At 42.3% G+C, this 22,013-nt stretch overlaps 1 protein-coding gene across 3 annotated transcripts in view; it reads right to left on the bottom strand.

Annotated features, from left to right (window-relative positions):
- Positions 1-22,013, bottom strand: part of LOC137528221 (cytochrome P450 2F2-like) — an 85,032-nt gene that overhangs the window by 19,126 nt on the left and 43,893 nt on the right. For all 3 annotated transcript variants that reach the window (XM_068249497.1, XM_068249495.1, XM_068249496.1), the window contains exons 4-8: positions 20,682-20,844; positions 17,628-17,777; positions 13,378-13,538; positions 6,256-6,432; positions 4,285-4,426 (exon numbers count right to left, since the gene is read on the bottom strand). In XM_068249497.1, coding sequence (XP_068105598.1) covers positions 4,285-4,426; positions 6,256-6,432; positions 13,378-13,538; positions 17,628-17,777; positions 20,682-20,844 — 793 coding nt within the window. The remainder of the gene's footprint in view (positions 1-4,284; positions 4,427-6,255; positions 6,433-13,377; positions 13,539-17,627; positions 17,778-20,681; positions 20,845-22,013) is intronic.

Raw genomic sequence — 22,013 nt, forward strand, 5'->3', positions numbered from 1 at the left:
GAAGCCGCTAGGCAGCGTCGAATCGCGACGGCGTTGGGTGGCCCGCTTTCCTCCGTGACCCCTGTCGGAAAGCTCTGATCGCTGCCCCTCATTGCGCCTCTGCTCCTTACACTATTTTTGGCAGCATTGCTACCTGGTTCACGTAGCCTCACTGGATAACCCACTCGTGTTGTTAACAGATTTTTGCATCCCCTGCACACCTCTTACACAGCGCTGGTTTCCTGTCACTCTATGCTCTGTGCCCTATCTATACAGCGCTGCATCCCCTGCACACCTCTTACACAGCACTGTTTTCCTGTCACTCTATGCTCTGTGCCCTATCTATACAGCGCTGCATCCCCTGCACACCTCTTACACAGCACTGTTTTCCTGTCACTCTATGCTCTGTGCCCTATCTATACAGCGCTGCATCCCTTGCTCACCTCTTACACAAAGCTGTATTCCTGTCACTCTGTGCCCTATCTATGGGCTAATACTTTGTTCACTTATCCTTCCATCCCTTCATAACTCTTTTCTGACACTGCGCACTTTGTGACATGTGTACATTTTTTTAGGTGTACACTTGTTCACACTTTACACATTAGTCATTTATGCTTTGGAACAGTGATGAGGAGAGTTTTTTGGACTATTGTGCATTTATATGCATGTTTTTCTTTTATTTAATTTGTTAGCCCCATTTGTACTGGAGTACTGATTCATTGAATGTCAGAGCTACCTAGTTAATTAATCATTCAGATGCACTTTCTACCTCATGTTTTGTGATACATCAGTGGTCCACCCATTTACCTAGTTTTTAATTGTTTTTATGTTTTTTTTGATTCACATTTTTGATATACAATAAAGATATGGATTTTCTGAGATTATATCCGAGTGGTGTGGTGTAGGGATGCTCATTTGGATTCCGCGGAATTGCAATTTCCGAAATTCCAATCGGAATTTGCATTTCCGCATCGGAATGCGGAAATCGATAATGCAAGTGTGTTAGGCGGATTTCCGCCGGAAATCGCGGAAATTTCCGCCGGAAATCGCGGAATTTCTGCCTGACTTTAACATCGATTTTCTCAAAAACTATAAGGTCTTTTTGAAAACTTTTTTTTGCATCTTGTTCAGAAAATTCAGTTTAATAAACGCTGAAAATTTTTACTGTAAAGTAAAATGCAGAAAATCTGCATCTGCCTATTTTCTGCATTTATATTACAGTAAAAATCCGCCGACTTTAGTGGTTAATAGCAAAGCCCCCGTAAGTCCTAGAAACACCAAATTTTCAGCGTTTATTAAACTGAATCTTCTGAACAAGATGCAAAAAAAAGTTTTCAAAAAGACCTTATAGTTTTTGAGAAAATCGTTGTTAAAGTCAGGCGGAATTTCCGTGTTTTCCGGCGGAAATTCCGCATTGGAATGCGGAGATTGGTATCGGAAAGCGGAATCGGTAATTGGCAATGGCGGAATGCGGATTTAACGTGGAATCGGAAATTGGCATTTCCGACCATCCCTAGTGTGGTGTTGTCCAGATCCCCCTTTTTCTTTTATTTGATACACTATTATCATCTGGGTGATTGAACCCGAGTGTGGTAATGATGATGAAATTCACAATGATATAAGGATGCTGATGCATTGCATACATGCTACAGTGAAATACTAATCAAACAAAAGAAAATAATCAATGTGTAAAAACAAGATATCAGACAATACAAATATATCTCTCGGTGTATAATACCAGAAGAAGAAACTTAGGGCCCTTTTCCACTTGCAATCGCTGGATGCTGATGATGCTGCGTGACCCTGGCAACATCAAAACCAATCGCCGAGGAACATGTCACCATCAGAGGTACACGGCCAGGGGTGGGCTGAAATTTCGCATACATGAAATTTCGCATTGTAATCGTAATGCAACATTTCAGAGAAAAACGTAATTATTTTCATATGTAATAGTAATATTTCATAAAAACGCGTATTTTTCGTGTAATTTTCGCGAAATTTCGCATAATTTTGTGCCGACTTTAGTGGTTAATGGCAAAGCCCCCATACATGCTATTGACACCAAAATTGCTACCTATGTTAAGGAGAATAGTGGGTACAACTCAAAACATTTTTCAAAAATACCTTGTAGTTCTCTTTAAATAGGTACCTTTATAGTAGACAGAGAAATGCACCCTGTACGTACTTAGAGTTTAGCCTGTCTAATTCCTTTACATCTGGGACTAATCATGTAATGTAATTTGATCCCTCAGCTGAGTCAGCTCAGGAATCTCAGCAGTCCTTGGCAGAGAAGCTGATTTGTACACACAGGATGTTAACCTTTTGTCTACTTCCATGAAAGCAGGAATTAGACACATTGCAGACTTATTGCAGGATTTGTATCAGCTGCAACAAATAAACTTTTAAAGGTTATTATGCTGTTGCTTATCTTTTAGAGCAGAGTTCTGAGTTCAGGTCCGCTTTAAAGTCAAGTACTCTGAATGGGTCAAGAAAATAGTTAAGTGAATATATCCCCCTTATCTCTATGGGTTAAAAAAAATCTAACCTAACCTTTCCATACAACTTAGGTTTTCCGTGCCCCTTATTAACTAAGTGGCCCTTCTGTACACCTTCTCCAGGTAGCATTCTGGCATCACCAGTAGCGTTCTGGCATCTCCAACAACAAGCTGGGACATTGGGATCCCACTTATTGATAACCACTGGGGTCCTATACCATAGAAACATAAGCTTATAATGATTTTTCTTATAGGTAGTACATATAGGGAGCATAGAGGATGTCTTCCATAGCTTCTGCCACATGGGTAGAGTAATATCGTTGTATTGTGACCATTTGGTCATATATCGGTGAACAACAGGGTGGCCCAGGGATGGGGTAGGGAGGATCTGATAAATCATGGAAATCAGACGGGGTTGGGCATGGCCTTGTGCACATAATATTTCAAAGGGCGTAGGTTTCTCAAAAAGTGGATCCATTAAGGGAATGCACATGGCATAATGTCTAATCTGTTGATAATTAAATACTAAAAGGGGGAGCAAGTGAAATAAATTTAGCTTTAGCATGTTCTACTGACAACTTCCTTGTTGTAGGGTTAATCAGATGGCGCAGCTAGAAGACATCCTCTTTGACCCATGCATCCACATAAAAAGAGGTGGCACTGTTAATTAGATCCGGATTAAACAGCACATTCATCAGCGAGGAGGTTTTGGAGACTAAAGGGAACTTATGCTTATGACCATACTGTATTAGTCCATACTGTATAGTGAATTGAATGGTCCGTAACAGAAGAGTATTAGATGGATTATGATGAAGGGGCCAGAGAAGGGAGCAGGGGTGAGACGGGGCTAACCATTGCCTCTCAATCTCCATCCATATGGAGTATGCAGGACGATGGGTCCATTAAACAACATGTCTTAAATGCGTAGCCAGATAATATTTAACAAAGTCAGGGGCGCCGAGTCAGGGACGACTGAGTTAGGGATTCTATGAAATTTAGAGGCCTATATATATGTTAATACATCTCTCTGCAAGGATCTCAACGTGGTTAAAGTTACTCTAATAGGTAGGTTCTCAAAGAGATACAAAATCTTTGAAAGGATCGGCATTGAAATGCTATATAGTCTATCAAAGAAGGAAAGTTTTAGGGGGACCATTTATTTAGTAAACGTTTCAATTCTAATATAAGGGGAGGAAAGTTGGCTGAATATAGGGAATCATATGTAGGAGTAAGGTGGCCACCTACATATATCAAGGAGGCAGTACACCATTTATAGGAAAAGGAGGATTGGAGCGTTGAAAGCCTATATGAAGTAACATTAATAGGAAAGGCTTCAGTCATCTTTTTTTTAATAGGTGCCCAAAACTGAACATTCAGGCTACGTTCACAGTGGGATGTTACGGAGCGACATTAAGGAGGCATTGCAACGCAGAACGACGCACTGCAATGATAAGTCTATGCGACATTCAAAGTGTAACGCTATGGTAACGCACTGCTGCAGTGAGTTACTGCTAAATGTACACATTAAAAGGTACAGGGAACCATACTTTTCTTTGTCTTTATGCTTCACTGTACCTCACTGTGTGCGATAAAACTCGGCCGTAACGTGTGATACAACTTTTTTGTTCCATTGCGTTGTGTTCCTGTTAAAACAGGAACGCAACGTCCCGCTATGAACCTAGCCTCAATGTGTGGTCTTACTAATGTTTGTATAAGCACAAAGTTATATGTCTTTTAGTTGCATCTATGCCTCTTAATGCAGGCAAGAAAATTGCTGGCTTTAGAAATTCCAGATTGGTATTGCAATCACCTGCTACGTCCGGGTGTTTCATGAGCACCAGCAAGCCACATCTGAGACTGTTGCTGATCATCTGAGTTCCTCCAAACAGCAGGTTCTGGCAGGTACAGGCCAAAGATTTCTTGTAAAAGGCGGTGTCTGGATTTTTTACTTCCTTAAAAGACAGAAAAAAAATGTAACTGTATTAGAAAAAATAAATAAATAAATAAAAAAAAAAATATATATATATATATATATATATATATTCTTTACATAGAAGATTTGTTTGAAAACGAGTACCAGCCTTTCATCTCAAAAAATGCTTTTTTGATCAGAGAGGTAGAGATTTGCCAGCAGCTCCCCATTCCCATATTTCAATTCCACTTGTGGCCTACATTAAGTATACACATTTTGACTTGGAAAATAATAGAGAAATTGAGGTGCCATGCTCGCTTTAATAATGGATCATCCTGTTCCACTGTCTGAGGAAGTGGGCTGCATCCCACGAAATGCTTCGCAATTATTGGAGTACATTATTAGAGAATACTTTTGAAACATTTATCTTGTTGAATCTTCTATGGGGAAGTGGGTACCTCTTCCCCTGTTTTTAATTCGAACATTGTTTTATCCTTTTGGCTCCTCTGTGTTTCTGATACAAGTATGGACATTTGGAAGCTGGGCACAGGATATTACTGATAATTAGAATATCTGTAATATCGCCACAAACTTCTCCCTCCTATCCTAGCACTAATCTTTCCCCACTACAGTCTCTACAACTAACAGGGGTCCGATTTCTGGCTATACCAGCCTGCATGGGTGACAACAGGTTAAAAAGTCTAGGTCAGGGACCAGGGCCAGATTTCTGGAAAGGCAACCAAGGCCATGGCCTTGAGCGCTGAAAAAGCAGAAGGGCGGCAGGACCTGGTACAGATAAGAAGCCACATGTCAAAGTAAATCTGCTCTCCTGGTCCAAAGTCGCCCTGTTTTGCTGCACATACAGCCTGATTTCCAGAGTTCCGTGCATATCCCTTACTTCCTGGTGGGCAATGAGATAGTCATAGCTTGTACTTCTGCATCTGTTATCTCCTGATTATCCCTGGACATTCAACCTTCAGTGATTTTTACCAGGGTTGTAGAAAGCAGAACTCTTGCTGCAGTAACAAGTTTCCCTGAACAGCACACATTCATGGGAAGATCAGCTCCATTTTAGAACTCTAGCTGTGCGGAGAGGCTGCGCCGATCGCTGGAACCAGGCTGGGTAATGTATAAGCGGCTGGATTGGGGGGGATCCTGGGCAATCAGGGAGATGTGGCCACATGTACTAGCTAGCCTAGTGCTAGCTAACATCTTATTTATCCATAGAAACAAATAGTTTTATAGCGGGGGACTCCTGAGGCCAGCAAAACCCCTGAAGCGGCATGCCCGACATAGTGTCTGTCATACTGCTCAGGAGATTAATACTGAGCCCCAGATCTTTCCCTATTCATCTAGGGCAGAGGTGACCACCTCCAGTCCCTGAGGGCCATACCCAATGCCAGTATTTAGGAATGACAGCGAAATAGAGAAATGTGTTCTTCTTGACACACACCCTTCCTGATTCAGTTCTATCAATTATCTTTAGCTGTGCCAAAAGTGTGTGAGGAACTCGGCCTTTGAGGACTGGAATTGGACATCCCTTCTCTAAAGAGTGGCTAAAATGTCCACAGAATAACTGCAAAGTTCCACACAGAAAGCAAATATGTACTTTGCAGTGCATTTTGGGAAGAGACCTCCCAGTGTGATTTTCTGTAACCCAAGTTGGCAACACTTAATACTTGAATCATTTTGCATAAACTCAGTAGTGACTGGTATTACACTGACAAATGTATCATGGCTAATAATCTCCACTGTCCCCTTACTTTTAATGTAGTTAAACATTGTGTCATCAATACATATAAGAGGGCCTCCATCTTTTCCTAGAGCTCCTTACTACATCAGAGGAGAGTAAATCCAGGTTATGGTTACCTTCTTCATCTTCGTCAGGAAGTAGTCAATGTAGTCACGTGGATTTTCTGGATCCAGAGTATCCTCATGGTTTTTGATGGTTTCAGCTAAAAAGCTGAAGATCAGTTGAAAATATGTTTTCATCATTCTATGTGGGCCAGGTAAATACTCCATAAAACCTGGATAGATGTTGTAAAGCTGGATTATGACCAAAAATGAACATGCAAGATAAAAAAAAACAGAAAAGATCATGAGTAGCACATATGCCAACATGCATGTCAGAAATTTAGAAAAATATCTTATGGTTTTGAGAGAGACAATATACCACCCTTATGCATCAATACATATATGATTATGTCTTCCTTTTTTTCTGATGAACCAACTGTTTTTGACATTTTGTATCACTTAGCAAAGCCTTACCACAGACTAAAGCAAGTCAAAAGCCAACGCAATACATTCCTTTTATTACTAACTAAATATCTTTGAATAAAACAGATGTTATATTAAAAAAAATGACTATAATGAAAATCCGCTTTAAAAAGCTCACGGATTTTAAAGTGAGTTTAACCCATTCAGGTTCCGTCATTTTCACGTGAGAAATGTTCACCTCCCATTCATTAGCCTATAACTTTATCACTACTTATCACAATGCACTGATCTATATCTTGTTTTTTCCGCCACCAATTAGGCTTTCTTTGGGGGTACATTTTGCTAAGAGCCACTTTACTGTAAATGCATTTAAACAGGAAGAATAAGAAAAAAATGGAAAAATTCATTATTTCTCAGTTTTCAGCCATTATAGTTTTAAAATAATACATGCCTCCATAATTAAAACTCACGTATTGTATTTGCCCATATGTCCCGATTATTACACCGTTAAAATTATGTCCCTATCACAATGTATGGCGACAATATTTTATTTGGAAATAAAGGTGCATTTTTTCCATTTTGCATCTATCACTATTTACAAGTTTAAAATAAAAAAATATAGAAATATTTCATCTTTACATTGATATTTAAAAAGTTTAGACCCTTAGGTAAATATTTACATGTTTTTTTTTTTTTATTGTAATGGATTTTTTTTTTATAGTAAATATTTTATTTGGGTAGTTTTGGGAAGGTGGGAGTTAAACAATAGATTTATAACGTAAATGTGTGTTAATTCTTTTTTTTTTTTTTCCAGGTGTAGTATTACTTTTTGGCCACAAGATGGCGGCCATGAGTTTGTTTACATGACGTCACTCTAAGTGTAGCACGTGCTTAGAGTGACACATCGGGAAGGGAACGGCCAGAAAAGGCGCAGCTTCCGAGAGAAGCTGTCGCTTTTTCAGCGGGGAGAGGAATCAGTGATCGAGCTCCATAGCCCGATACATTGATTCCTTGGCTACCGAATCCGCGGCCGGGAGTGCGCGTGCACGCGCACAATCGGTTGCGGGGGCGCGCGGTAACGCGCATGGTTCCTGGACCTAGAAACTACGTCCAGGAACCAAAATAGGTTAAAGAGAAACTGTGACCAAGAATTGAACTTCATCCCAATCAGTAGCTGATACCTCCCTTCCCATGAAAAATCTTTTCCTTTTCACAAACGGATCATCAGGGGGCTCAGTGTGGCTGATATTGTGGTGAAACCCCTCCCATCCTGACATTTTCTGTCTGAGAACCTCATTGCATTGTGGTAAATAACAGCTGTTTACAGAGTCCAACTGCCAAAAAAGTAAGCAGCATCTCCTTCCACTGACATCACTTGCGAGCATTAAGAATGTCACCATGTGATAAATGTCAGAATGCAAATCAGTGAGAGGAAAGATTTTACAATGGGCAAACACTGACTAAATCATTTATACATAATCATTGTAAAAATTGAGCACTTTTTATTACATTATTTTCACTGGACTCTAAAAATGAGTCTCTCTTCCTTGGTTTTTCAATTATTTTATTGACAAAACATTTTGTTTACCAATGTTATTTTTGTAATTATTTTTCTCAAAACGATACCAATTCACTTCAAGGTTTTCTGACATCTGCACAGCGGGATTCGTATGATTCATCCTTACTGTTTTTAGCATCTCTTCTGTTTTTCATTGTAATTTTTTAAAACATTTTATAACTTCATATATTTATCCAAGTGATTGCTGCAAGTAAGGCAGAATGTGAGCGCTGTTTGCAACAATGATATTTCAGTTTTAAACATTAAAAATGAATAAACAATGGCAATAGGTGTGCATCAAGCATGCTGATATCTGTATTCTGCCACTGCTGTTCCTTCTCCCTCTCACACAATGTATAACGTGTAAAAAAAATAAAGAGACCACTGGTAGTGAAAGAATTTGGGGTACAGCCAAATCTGCAAATCAAAAAACACCTCCGAGCAGTGCAGCAAGTGTTAATAATGACACAGAGACAAGGAAGCTCTCGGAGCAGGCGTCGCTAGGCGATGGGGTACATGACATGGGTGAGACAAAGAGGGGCCTGAGGTCAAGATGGGATAGGCTGTCCCAGGTAAAGGTGCAAAGAGGAGGCGGGCATGGGGGACAGCCAGGTCCCTACATAAAGCAAGAGCAGTGCTAGCGGAGCTTCCTCTTTAAACTGCAACTTGGATTGCACCCACCCACCCACGGTGACCCACCCCCTAATTTTTATAGTATTTGGGCTATGTCGTTACCATGTTGTCACAGCAAGGTTAGCAGGTCCCTGATAATGCCGTTTGGACTGATTATGGCAGCGGCGGGACTAGCATCCTGGCTTGGAAGCAGTTGGTGTACCCACTGTGCTAGGAAAACAGCTGCTGGTGGCTGGTATTGTGGTGTGTTGTGATCTCATAATATTGGGTGCATTGTCATGGACTTTTATATCATTTGCACTAACCCTATCTAACCTAAAGAGTATTATGCCTATGCAGTCTTGTTGGCACAAGAGGCCGCTGAATGGGGCCTGCCCAGGTCATGCCAAAGGGCTGTTCCATATTCCTAAGGGTGTAAATACTTCAAAGAGGCCCGTAAACCAACACAGGCATGGGCAGTAATTGGAGCAACCCTTTCCTGGTCACCTCAGCAGAAAACGGCAGCCCGAAAAGTGCTGCAGAGCATACACACTACCACTTCTCATAACAGAGAAAAACATGGGCACCATCAGTACTCCAGGACTGTAACAGCAATTTTTGGGGACTATTAGAGGCAGAGCAGCAGCAAAGTAGGTACAAAAGAAAAGAGGTCACTAGGCAACTGAGGCTGAGGGATCCAGCAAAAACTGCTGGCAGCAAAGCAAATTGCACATCATTACCCAGAAAGCAAAGTCAGAGGCACGCCTTTTCTAATATGGGGGTTGATTCACTAAGCTGCACTGCTACAGCTTTTTTTCATCTTTTCATGTTTTATTTGAAGAAAATGACATTTACAGAGAAAAGTTCTCACTGTGGGCATTACTATGGAGGACTGTGTCCAGCACATCCAGCGTACAGAAACAATCTTCACTGGCTCTAATACCGTGACTGGAATCTATTTAGAATGGTAGAAAGCAGAAATAGCTTTGAATGTGTGTAAATAATCATCAGCTGAAGTACTGTGTTCCTGTCTGTGTGTCTCTCTCCGCCACGAAGTGTAAAGTAAACAGTTTACAGCCAGGTTATAGTTCAGCTCTGCCTCTTCCTCCCCCCCCCGATGCAGATTCAAAATTGTTACAAAACAGCTGGTAAACATGGCTTTTTTTCATGAAGGCTGTGCTGAGAGACCTCTGAAAAGCATTTTAGAGTTGCTGGCTAAAAAGTCTATAGGTATGTGGGGTTTACAGAAAAACAGTTTCTTTGATAGTTGTGCTTTTAAAATGCTGTACTGTGGCTACAGCCCACTGTTAAAAGCCTCCTGGCTCTTGTTCACGCCAAACAGCAATGCTGAGCGGCTCGAAACAGCGGGCTATAGCCACAGTACAGCATTTTTAATGTAACCTTTTGTATGATTTGACAAATAAAGCGGTACCTTAAAAGAGCTGAGCCGGATTGTCTTGGAGTTTACACTGAGAATAAATCATTGGCCAGACATTTGCTGAGTAGCCACTGAATCAGCAGAGGGATTAACCACTTCACCACTGAGGGGTTTTAATGAGTATTGTTAAGGTCTAAAGTAATTTTTACAAACTCCCAACTACTACAGCTGTGGTCAGTAAGCACACCTGTCCCAATGCAAGCACATATGCAACACTTGAGCCCGCAGCTGATGGAATTCTACCATGCATATGGTAGGGTGTCTATGGATGTATGCACTAAACTGCGTTAAGCAGAATTATGTGTGTAAAATCTTGCACGATGAGTAGAGCATAATGCATTGAATGTAATGTATGTATGAATGTAAGAATTAAAGGATTACTGAGACACGGGGGAAAGAATTTTTTTTTACATACTTGGGGCTTCCTCCAGCCCCCTTCAGGCTGATCTCTCCCTCAGCGTCCTCCTTCACTACCTGCATTGTCCGCAATTTTCCCCCGGAAAGTCTTCCAGTCAGGGCCATTCAGCGCTGGTGCAGTCCGGCCGTGCGTGCTCTCCCATCGTTCTCCCGTGGTCGGGATTGTTCTGCACCTGCACAGTAGTACTACACAGGCACAGAACACTCCTGGCTACGGGAGCACGTTGGGGCGCATGCGATCCCTTCGTGCTACCGTAGCCAGGAAAATTCTGTGCCTGTGCAGTACATGACTGGCCCTGACTGGAGGACTTTCTGGGGCAAATTGTGGTTGATCTGGGTGGTGGAGGAGGACGGCGGCAAGGGAACATTTAGCCTGGAAGGGGCTGGAGGAAACTCCAGGTATGTATCATTTTTTTCTCTCTACCGTCTCAGGTTTTTTTTAACGCACATTATTCTGCTTAACACAGTTTAGTGAGCAAAGAAGCGCTGACAGAACTTCTAACTTTCATTCTTGTTTAAAAATGTGTGGCAAATTTTTGCTTTTTGGTTTGCCTTATGCAAGAAATCCACCTTTAACCAAACAAATTCTGAATTATGGCCCCAGCTAAGGAAAACAACCAACCAGAAAAATGCTTTTCAAATTGGCTTCCAGTGCCCGATACATCCTTTTATGGAAATTCCAAATAATAAGAACATTTCCCTCTCCTTAAACACATAATAAGCAGCCTTCAACAGTGTGAACTGAACTAGCAAAATTTGCACAATCCACTCAGGAGGTTTGATCATAGCTTGGCTCCAGTGTGCTCTCAGAGCAAGCCGATTGTAGGAGATGATGTGATAGATAATAGAAGTTGATTTCCACATGAAAACATGGCCTGATTAGCATTCATAAAAACGAGACATGGATGCTACAAATGAGTCAAAGGGCCTTCTTTGTTGGTGTTGCTGCAGCTGAGCTAACTGATCTGCTGGGGATGAACAACATACTTACCATTTCAAACACTGTATTTGTGGGTATTCTGGCTGTATTTAGCTACTTAATCCTGGACAAAGAAAGCTATTTGTAAAAAAATCAAAGGAAAAGAAATTGGATCCGCGCTTGTGTCGAAATTACAAAAAAAACTCATTATTGCCGGACATATTCAAAGAAATGAGAGGTGACACAAACAGTCACATCCACAGCTGACATGTTTCAGCCCTGAGGTCCTTAACTGCTTGAGGACCATAGGCTTACACCCCCTAGTGACCAGGTCATTTTTTACAATTCAGCACACTGCAGCTTTAACAGTTTGCTGCAGGGCCATACAACTTAGCACACAAATGAATCTTGCCTCCTTTTCTTGCCACCAACAGAGCTTTCTGTTGGTGGCATCTGATTGCTGCTGCAATTTTTTTTTTAAATTAATTTTATTGTATTTTTTTTTTTATAAAAATGTCCATTTTCTTTTTGATTTATTCCCTCCCCCCGAGATCGCCTCCCATAGGGGGATCAGATTGTCAGCCTCTCCTGGGGACAGCCCAGTGACAGAGCTGTCTCCGTACAGTGCTGCACTAGATCGCAGCGCTGTACAAGTAATTGCGGCCTGTTTTTCTTTATTTACAGCCTGCCAGCTCCGATCACATCCATGCGCGCTTTCCCCGCTAATCTCCACCCCCAGGACTTGACACCAATTGGCGTTAGGAGGTCTTGCGGAGCCACTCTACAGCCGCAAATTGGCATAAGGCGGTCACACAGTGGTTAATGATAGCTTTCTTTACTTTGATTATTGAGGTTGAGCTGCTGCATCAGGGATCCTGTGCTGTTTTTTGCAGTTACTCTAAAATAGGGTTAAGCAGTGATACTGTAGTATATTCACTCTGGTTACCCTTTTACTACATAGATTTGGTAAGATTGAACAATCGAGATTGTATCGTTACTGGGCACCTTTAGAAGCAGAGGACTAGTCATGCAGTCAGGTAAGCAGCATTTTCAAGAAGGCAAAAATGTTTTTCTTAAGATAAATAGACAAAACAAATAACATTTATATCATGTTTTTCTCCTGGCGGACTCAAAGCACCAGAGCTGCAGCCACTAGGACTCACTCTATAGGCAGTAGCAGTGTTAGGGAGACTTGCCCAAGGTTTCCTCACTGAATAGGCGCTGGCTTACTGAACAGGGAGAGCCAGGATTTGAACCCTGGTGCCCTGTGTCAGAGGAAGAGTCCTTAACCAGTACACTGTCCAACTACAAAAAAACGCACCACTAGGTATGTACAAAAATGAAAAAAGCCTTTCTTGAATCCATGACATGGGATAAAACCATAAAAACAATGGCACAATGGTAATGATGACACCCTAATAAATACAATCAAGAAGTCTGCATAAACAGTATGATGCAATATAAAATGAATATATATATATATATATATATACTCAGACCTGACACATAGGTAAACCTGGGTAATACAATGTATATTATTCAGATCAAAGAGTTTACTCCCTGACTGACGTCAGGAAGTGAAAAAACGGAATAACTCTGCAAAAACGCCTACAAAAACGCTTTACAAAAATGTTCAACGAACACAAATCGCGAGGAAGGGGAAAAAATTGTTTCAAAAAAATGTCCAACGCGAACGCTAACACGATCGGAATGCAATGTGAACAAGGCCTTAGAGAATGTTTTCTTTTTAGAATTAGCCTTTGTTCTTTTGCAATCTCTATTATATTCCAATCTGATCACAATAGCCAGGAGCTTCCTAGTCACACTCACCGTCCCCCAGGTGCTGCTCAGGACCGTGAAGATATGATTGTGTCCTGTTGTTATTGCCTGCAGTGTTTTGTCCGTATAATCAAGTCGTTTTCCAAACACCATAGAGCAAATGACATTGGAAGAGGCGCAAGCGAGAAGTTGTCTGGGATCCACCAGAGCCCCTGGGGAAAAAAAATTACACATCACAGTGTAAGTTTTTATATTACTATTGCAGGAGTTAATGTACATGGCGCACATTCATTTTACAGGTGTTAACGCAAGATACTTAACATGCATTGCACACACAGTGCAACTTGGTATACGCACACAACACACGTGTTGTTTCCTGGGGTGTAACTACAAATCATGATGAGGTCCCCCCAGCAAAACTTTGATGGAGTCCCCCAATGTTCATAACCTTTCCCTTGTCTATTTCCCTGTGACCTTCACAGCCAGGGGAGCCCATCTTGCAAGGGTTGTAAAACAAATGTGTACATTGTAATCTTTACACCTATAACAAGTGTAGCCACAAAAACACCTGAGCTAAAGGATGGATCCCTTTACGGGAGGAAGGGAAAGTTAGTAGTTGGGACCTCCTTACATCTCTGGGCCACCCTGCGATTTCAGGGCCTGCTCTATGACTAAGGGCGAACTCTGAGCCCAACACGCGTCAGTTGTTCCTGTGGCTTTTTCATGTCGCTGTATGTGGTTTTTCCAATAAAGTATACCAGCTTTTATCTATCCCACTGAGTTTTGCAGATCCTCCTTCTCCTCCTGCCCTCATGTCAGAGGCGTAGCTAGGATTTTCAGCGCCCGGGGACAAAGACTATTAATGCGCCCCCCCAAAGTCAAGCGCGCCAAAAGGGGGTGTGGTCACATAATAATTGTGGGCGTGGTTATGGGTGGAGCCAAATGTATATGGAGGTTAGCAGGCTCACGCTCACCCACCCTCCCTCAGTATGTACCTTCCAGCATGTTCCAAGACAAATTCAGCAATCATGAGCCCCCCCCATCAAGACAAATTCAGCAATCATGAGGCCCCCAACATAACCAACTCAGCAATCATGAGGCCCCCAACAAGAAAAATTTAGCAATCATGAGGCCCCCAACAAGACAAATTCAGCGATCTTGAGGCCCCCAACAAATCATGAGGCCCCCAACAAGACAAATTCAGTAACCATGAGGCCCCCAAAAAGACAAATTCAGCAGTCATGAGTCACATAAATAGACAGCATTTCACATAAATAGGTAGAATGCCCCCTTAATATGGTAGACACCTCTCACCTGGCAGCAGTTCTCCAAAATACACTCAATCTGACGTGGTTCCCCAAAAATAGGTAGCCCCAGGTCTATAGTTGTCCCCAGAATAGGTGGCCAGCAGTATAGATGTCCCCAGAATAGGTGGCCAGCGGTATAGATGTCCCCAGAACAGGTAACCAGGGGTAGAGATGTCCACAGAACAGGTAGCCAGGGGTATATGTGCCCAGTATATGTAGGCAGGGGTATGTGTGCCCAGTATATGTAGCCAGAGGTATATGTGCCCAGTATATGTAGCCAGTGGTATATATGCCCAGTATATGTAGCCAGGAGAATAATATGTGCCCAGTATATATAGTCAGGCGTATATGTGCCCAGTATATGTAGCCAGGGGAATATATGCCCAGTATATGTAGCCAGGGGTATATATGCCCAGTATATGTAGCCAGGGGGTATATATGCCCAGTCCACGTAGCCAGGGGGTATATATGCCCAGTATATGTAGCCAGGGGTATATATGCCCAATATATGTAGGCAGGGGGTATATATGCCCAGTATATATAGGCAGGGGTATATATGCCCAGTATATGTAGCCAGGGGTATATATGCCAAGTATATGTAGCCAGGGGGTATATATGCCCAGTATATGTAGCCAGGGGTATATATGCCCAGTATATGTAGCCAGGGGTATATATGCCCAGTATATGTAGCCAGGGGGTATATATGCCCAGTCCACGTAGCCAGGGGGTATATATGCCCAGTATATGTAGCCAGGGGTATATATGCCCAATATATGTAGGCAGGGGTATATATGCCCAGTATATGTAGCCAGGGGTATATGTGCCCAGAGTAGGTAGCCAGGGGTATATGTGCCCAGAGTAGGTAGCCAGGGGTATATATGCCCAGAGTAGGTAGCCAGGGGTATAGGTGCCCAGAGTAGGTAGCCAGGGGTATAGGTGCCCAGAGTAGGTAGCCAGGGGTATAGGTGCCCAGAGTAGGTAGCCAGGGGTATAGGTGCCCAGAGTAGGTAGCCAGGGGTATAGGTGCCCAGGGTAGGTAGCCAGGGGTATATGCCCAGTATATGTAGTTAGGGGTATATGTGCCCAATATATGTAGGCAGGGGTATATGTGCCCAGAGTAGGTAGCCAGGGGTATATGCCCAGTATATGTAGTTAGGGGTATATGTGCCCATTATATGTAGGCAGGGGTATATGTGCCCAGAGAAGGTAGCCAGGGTTATATGTGGCCAGAGTAGGTAGCCAGGGGTATATGCCCAGTATATGTAGTTAGGGGTATATGTGCCCAATATATGTAGGCAGGGGTATATGTGCCCAGAGTAGGTAGCCAGGGGTATATGTGCCCAGAGTAGGTAGCCAGGGGTATATGTGCCCAGAGTAGGTAGCCAGTAGCCAGGGGTATATGTGCCCAGAGTAGGTAGCCAGGTGTCCCCCTCCCCAGCAGGAGGGGAGCAGCGCAGAGAAGAGCTGCTCTCTCTCCCTCGCTGTCCCCTCCAATGTCTGTCCGATGGCTGGCAGCGGCGGGCGGAACTTACCTCCGTCTCGTTGCAGCGCCGGATGGATCTGCCGCTACTCTGGTCTGGTCCAGACCAGAGCAGCGGCTGCGCACCCGAACTTCCGGCCGCCGGCCGGCGCTGGAGCGAGACGGAGGTGAGTTCCGCCCGCCGTTGCCAGCCACCGGACAGACATTGGAGGGGACAGCGAGGGAGAGAGAGCACCTAAGGTGAGGGAAGGAGGGGGGAGATGGCCCCCCTTCCCCACCGTCCGCACAGCTCTCTCTTCTCTGCGCTGCTCCCCTCCGCCGCAAAAAAAAAAAAAAACGAAGCTCAGCTGGGCGCCCTTGGGGACCCGGCGCCCCGGGGCACTTGTCCTACCCCGACCCCCCCTAGCTCCGCACCTGCCTCATGTAGTAATGTCCCTAGGCGTGTGATGGTATTTGGATAACATGCGTTATACTAGCATTGCACACGTTGTGTACATAAGTTGTATCACCAAAACTCATTGATGGTTGTGAGGAGTGAAGGCTTGCTCAACTGGATCATCTTAGGGAAAAGCAACTGTTGCAGAAATTGCAAAAAAAAAGTAAAAAAAAAATAAAATTAGCACCTATAACGGCCCATGATGTCATGTGCAAACCCGATCCTCCCCATCCCGCTTGTCAGGATGGCCGAGTGGTCTAAGGCGCCAGACTTCTCTTCCCTTCTTATGGGCCTTCTGGTCTCTGAATGGAGGCGTGGGTTCAAATCCCACTTCAACCACCTCCCCATAGAGAGACTGGAGCTGTGCAGGGAGGCTGCGCGATCGCTGGATCCAGGATGGGTAATGTATTAGCGGGTGGGGGGGGAATCAGGGGGATCAGCAGGGATCGGGGGGTGCCGGACACCTGTACTGGCTAGCCTAATGCTAGCTAAAGGTTTTGCAGTCATGTGAGCAAATTCATTAATCTTGGGGGACTCCTGAGGACAGAGAGTAGTATGCCTGACACAGTGTCGGGCATATCGCTAAGGAGGTTAATGACTAATTGTACAAGATTTCTTTGCAAGCTTTCAAAACTTTAAGTTTCTTCTTCAGACATGTTTCAGAACTGGATCAAGACCGTACAAAGTACTTTATTTTGTGTGGTGCTGATCGTTAAAGGTATCATGGAAACAACTTTTGTTGTTCTGTCTTCGGGACACCAGGCTATTCAAGCCAAAATCTACTTCAAAATGACACTGGTGTAAAAATGTGTAAAAATCGTTTTTTTCAAAGATCTTTTCAAAAAAATATTTTTTGATCTGTTCCCTGAGGTAGCCTTGATGCATATTAAATATATACATACCAAATGTGTTGTTGGTTTGTATGGTGACTTTGTAGTCAACCATAAAAATGAACCCCTATAGCCTTTAATACACATTGTTAAAATGGCAAAAATTTCCCAAAAAATCTTCACAAAACTAGTTTTGGGAAATGTTCTCATTCTTACTGATCATTAATAGGTTGTATACAGAGCTATACCTTTTGTGTTCTTCAGCTCTTTGATGAGGACTTCGGACTCTTGCAGTATTTGCTCTTCCACACTTCTCTTTCCCATCCCCAAGTTCTTCAGGGAGAGCAGTGCAAAGCGTCGCAGTTCTTTTTGCTTCTCCCCATTGTGAAAACAAAGATCTGTAATGAATAAATGATTATGTAAGTAAATGTGTTAATTCTTATTTTATAACAGAGACGAGGTGACACAACACCTTGAAATAAACACAGAGACAACGGGACCCAAATCGCAATATTTCACTAGTGTGTGTGTAATGAAGAATGAGAAAAGTACTCAGTCACATGGGAAGGTTGTAAGAAGAGGCAACCAACCACATCAGGCAATTGGAAATTCACAAAGCCGTGACGTCAGGGGTTCCCCATTGTGGGTGTGGTCGCTCTCTATCAAAAAGCATGCGGCACTTAATGCAGCCAATGTCCCTCTGCAATGAGGGTGGCAAGCACAAGGGGTTAAGAAGCGCCCAAAAGGATATATAACTAGGTTAAAAACAATTAAAAGTAAGATGAAATTGATCTTAATTCTAATTGTTTTAAACTTAGTTTTATATTCTTTTGGGTGCCACTTAACCCCTTGTAATTCTTAATTTCATTCATTGTTAACTCATGTGTCCTTTTTATTTGATACACTGAGAGGCGTCAGAACACCTCCAGTTTACATTCTGTGTTCTATGGAGCTGCTGAATCAGCTGCTTTTCAAGCACACTGAACACTTTTTTTGCATGTGAAACACACGGGCCAGCTTGGTCGACAGCCTAATACATAAATATTACGTTGTTCTCATTCCAGTCGTTCCAGAGACATTTATGTTATATATGTTCTCGGTGCAGGGACATAGATATTCATCTAATGAGCGGTGCTTGCAAACCCCCCTTCGTGGCGGTGTACTAGTACACTGATCAATGAATGGGAACACAGTTTACATTCACCGATCAAAGTGCCTGTGATCAATGACCACCAGCATCAATGAGATGCTGCGGTCATTAATAAAATTACACCTATATACACTTTTTAAATGAAAATACATACATATGCCCTTAAAATTAACCCCTTACCTCCCCCACTCTCCCATGGCTGAGAGAATAAAACATTTGCATATACATATACTGTATATATATATATATATATATATATATATATATATATATATATATATATATATACAGTATATATATAAAAAAAATCAATAAAGGGACTGAACTTTTAGACCTTCTAAATTTTAGGGTCTAAACTTTTTTAGAGTGTGTTATGGCTAATGTGTCCCTAATGCCCTCCAATTAAATGACCTTGTGGCCTTGCCTATGTAGGCATGACAACACAACTGTTATGTGTGTGCGTCTTTCTTCTTATTCACTCTTCTTTTTACACTTTTTTCTATTGTACGCATTATTTTACGGTATTTGTATTCTACAATTGCTCTGTATGAGTATGGGGCATCTTTTAAAGGTTGCTCGTACAGTAGGCAATGCTAACAGTGTTCTGCTACAGTAAGTATAATGGCAAGAAGAAAAAAAAACAAATATTGGGTAGCAACTTGGTAAATTACATGTGCCGGGCAATATCTTAAAGAGTAACTGTCAGGCTGCAGAAGCTAATTTAAACCTCTATTCTCCTGTGTTAAACAGTTTAGACGGAAGCCAAAAAGGCAATAGTGAAGATAAAAATCTCTCTTACATTTGATGTGTGCTTATCAGCAAAGCTGTTAGACCCAAGAGGACGCAAGCCGCATACCATACTGCAAAGCATTCTGGGGCCCTCCCCTCGGCTGCTAAGGAGAAGACAGGATCAAGTTTCAGCAGCTTCTAACTCAGTCCAGCCACAGCACAGATAAATCTCCGGGCAGAGTACACTGCAGGAGTCAGCTATTGTTCCTAGCCACATGGCTAATTAATATTCACTGCACACTAGTGTAGTACAAACGTGGACAGTGAAATGCATATGTAATGTAAGTACAGCCAATCTTTAGCTACTGATATATGTGTTTATTTTCTCTGAGACCTTATACCTAACAGCTCCTCTTTAATGCATCTAAAATAAATAAGGTGGGAAGAACGATCAGAGAAATCTTCCGGTACATGTTCACCCAATGTATATTGTTATAATACACCAGGGCTTAAGAAATATGTGCTATTATATTAAATAGTCAAGTACATACATATATATATTTATAAATAGTGTATAAATATATATCCAAGTAAGTGAGCACATAATGCAAACAAAGTGCAAATGTATCAAGAAAATTCCATAAGGTGCTGGGCGACTGTCAAGTGTGGCCACCGGGATTACTTAACTTGAGGATTTGTTTGGTAAGCTCCTTTCATCTTTGCCTCTTTACATTTCTAACACATTATGACATTTCCTTGGCACGGTGTCATGTGTTCACTTACTTGGATATGTATACCTTTTAACTACTGGAAACAATTAACTGTTTAGCACATATTTATATGAAATGTAAGGTGTATTATAATAACATTACTTATTAATATATGTAGTGATCCTCACATTATTGTCTTCCCCCATCATGATTACGCAAGATGGCACTGGCAAGTGCTGCACCCATACGAATGTTAGTGTTTTGGAATTGTGGCTAGAAACGACCCTGTGTGTGTTTGTATATACTTTGAAGTTTGATTGGTACATTGTAATTGATATCTGTACACATGCTTATTGCATCTTGTTTGATTGTTAGCTCTGTATTGATAACTGTTCCATGTATGTTTTGTTTTGCAGTTTTCACGGTGCTCAACTACTTTACGGAAAGGAATAAAAAATAGACCTAAAGCACCTGTCTAGAGAGACTCTGCATAATTACAGAAGCCAAGGGCTGTTACAGTTTTGGCTGTCAAGTTTGATGCCTGTACAAACGTTCCAATTACATTTATGGGTTTTTTATATTATGCACTATGTATCCATATTTGTATGATACATTATTAATGATATTAATTCAAATTTTGCCAGTCAAAGGCAGCACACTAGAGATGCCCCTAGAAAGTGTTTCAAGAAAAAAAGTATAGAGAAAAATCTCACCATGTCCGCCTATGAAGTTCATTAACCCAGGATAGTCTCCTCTATCTGCAAATTGTTCATGTTGGTCAATTAAGGCCTCTTTCACAGCTTGGTAGCCACATAGAACAATCCCAGGTTTAGACCCCAGATACAGAGTATAGATTGGTCCATACTTGTCTTTCAGCTGTAGTGAAGGAGTGGCTGGAGTTAAAACATGAACATGCAAAAAAAAAAAAAAAATACACCCAAACCACCAACAGCCAAAATAACTGTAGCATAAACATAATATCCCAAATACTTACCTTTTCTGACTTGGAATTGCCAGGACTGCAATAGTCCCATAAGCTCCAGTGTCCAGGCACCTCTCGGTCCCTTAGTCGAGTTTTTCTTTTAGTGTACTTTTTATTTGAAGAAAGCAGTCAATCACACGTCGGCTTAAAATACATTTTCATGACATTGCCAATAATAGCAAGTAAACAGTGGAAAGGAGGGTCGCTACAACCACCAATGTTGAGCCAAATGGGAGCAAGGGAACCAGGTGCTTTTAATCAATGTCCAGTGTCAGACTGTGAGCTGGAAAAGCTGAGGAAATCCACTTGCTGGCCCAGCAGCAATAATCTGGTGTTGCTGCTCACAGTTGCTGCAGGTTTCCATTGGGAGTGATAACACAGAGTTACTGCTTCTTCGCCAGCAGGTGGATTTCCTCAGTTTTTCCACCTCCCAGTCCGACACTGTCAATGTTAATAATAGCAACCAGACGCTAGCACGAGGAAATGGTCTCAGTAACTAGTCACTATTTCTAGCAACTAGTCGCAGCAACTAGATGCTACCTGGAGGAGGCTGGGGGATGATGGAGGGGCGATGAGCAGCGCATGCTTGACATCATGCAGTAGGCGGGGGAGCGGCATAAACAATCGGATCAGTAGGAGATCATTGTTGCTGGGGTTGAGTATATCCATCCGGCAGATCGCATACAGGTTGGGGGTCAGGGGTCGCCGGCTGCCCTACACACACCTGATTGTCGGCTGAGGCGGCCGTTATTGCCCACCTCAGCCGACATAAGCCAAGCATGTGCACAAGGCTTAACCCCTGATAACAAGTCAGATGGTTTTAGCTGTTGATTTTTGCTGTTTTTAGTACTTTAAACCATAGATGAAAATTGACAATACCACTTTAATAAGTGAGCAGTCATAAAAATGCCCCCCAATATCTCCAAGCATTAATAAATGACCCCCAATATCCACCAGCAGTCCTAAGTGTCCCCCAATATCCACCAGCAGTCGCCCCAATATACACTTATAGTTATAGGCAGTCCTAATATATACCTGGAGTCATAGATGTCCTCCAATATCT

This window comes from Hyperolius riggenbachi, chromosome 8 (genome assembly GCF_040937935.1).
Source record: "Hyperolius riggenbachi isolate aHypRig1 chromosome 8, aHypRig1.pri, whole genome shotgun sequence".
Classification (NCBI taxonomy): Eukaryota; Metazoa; Chordata; class Amphibia; order Anura; family Hyperoliidae; genus Hyperolius; species Hyperolius riggenbachi.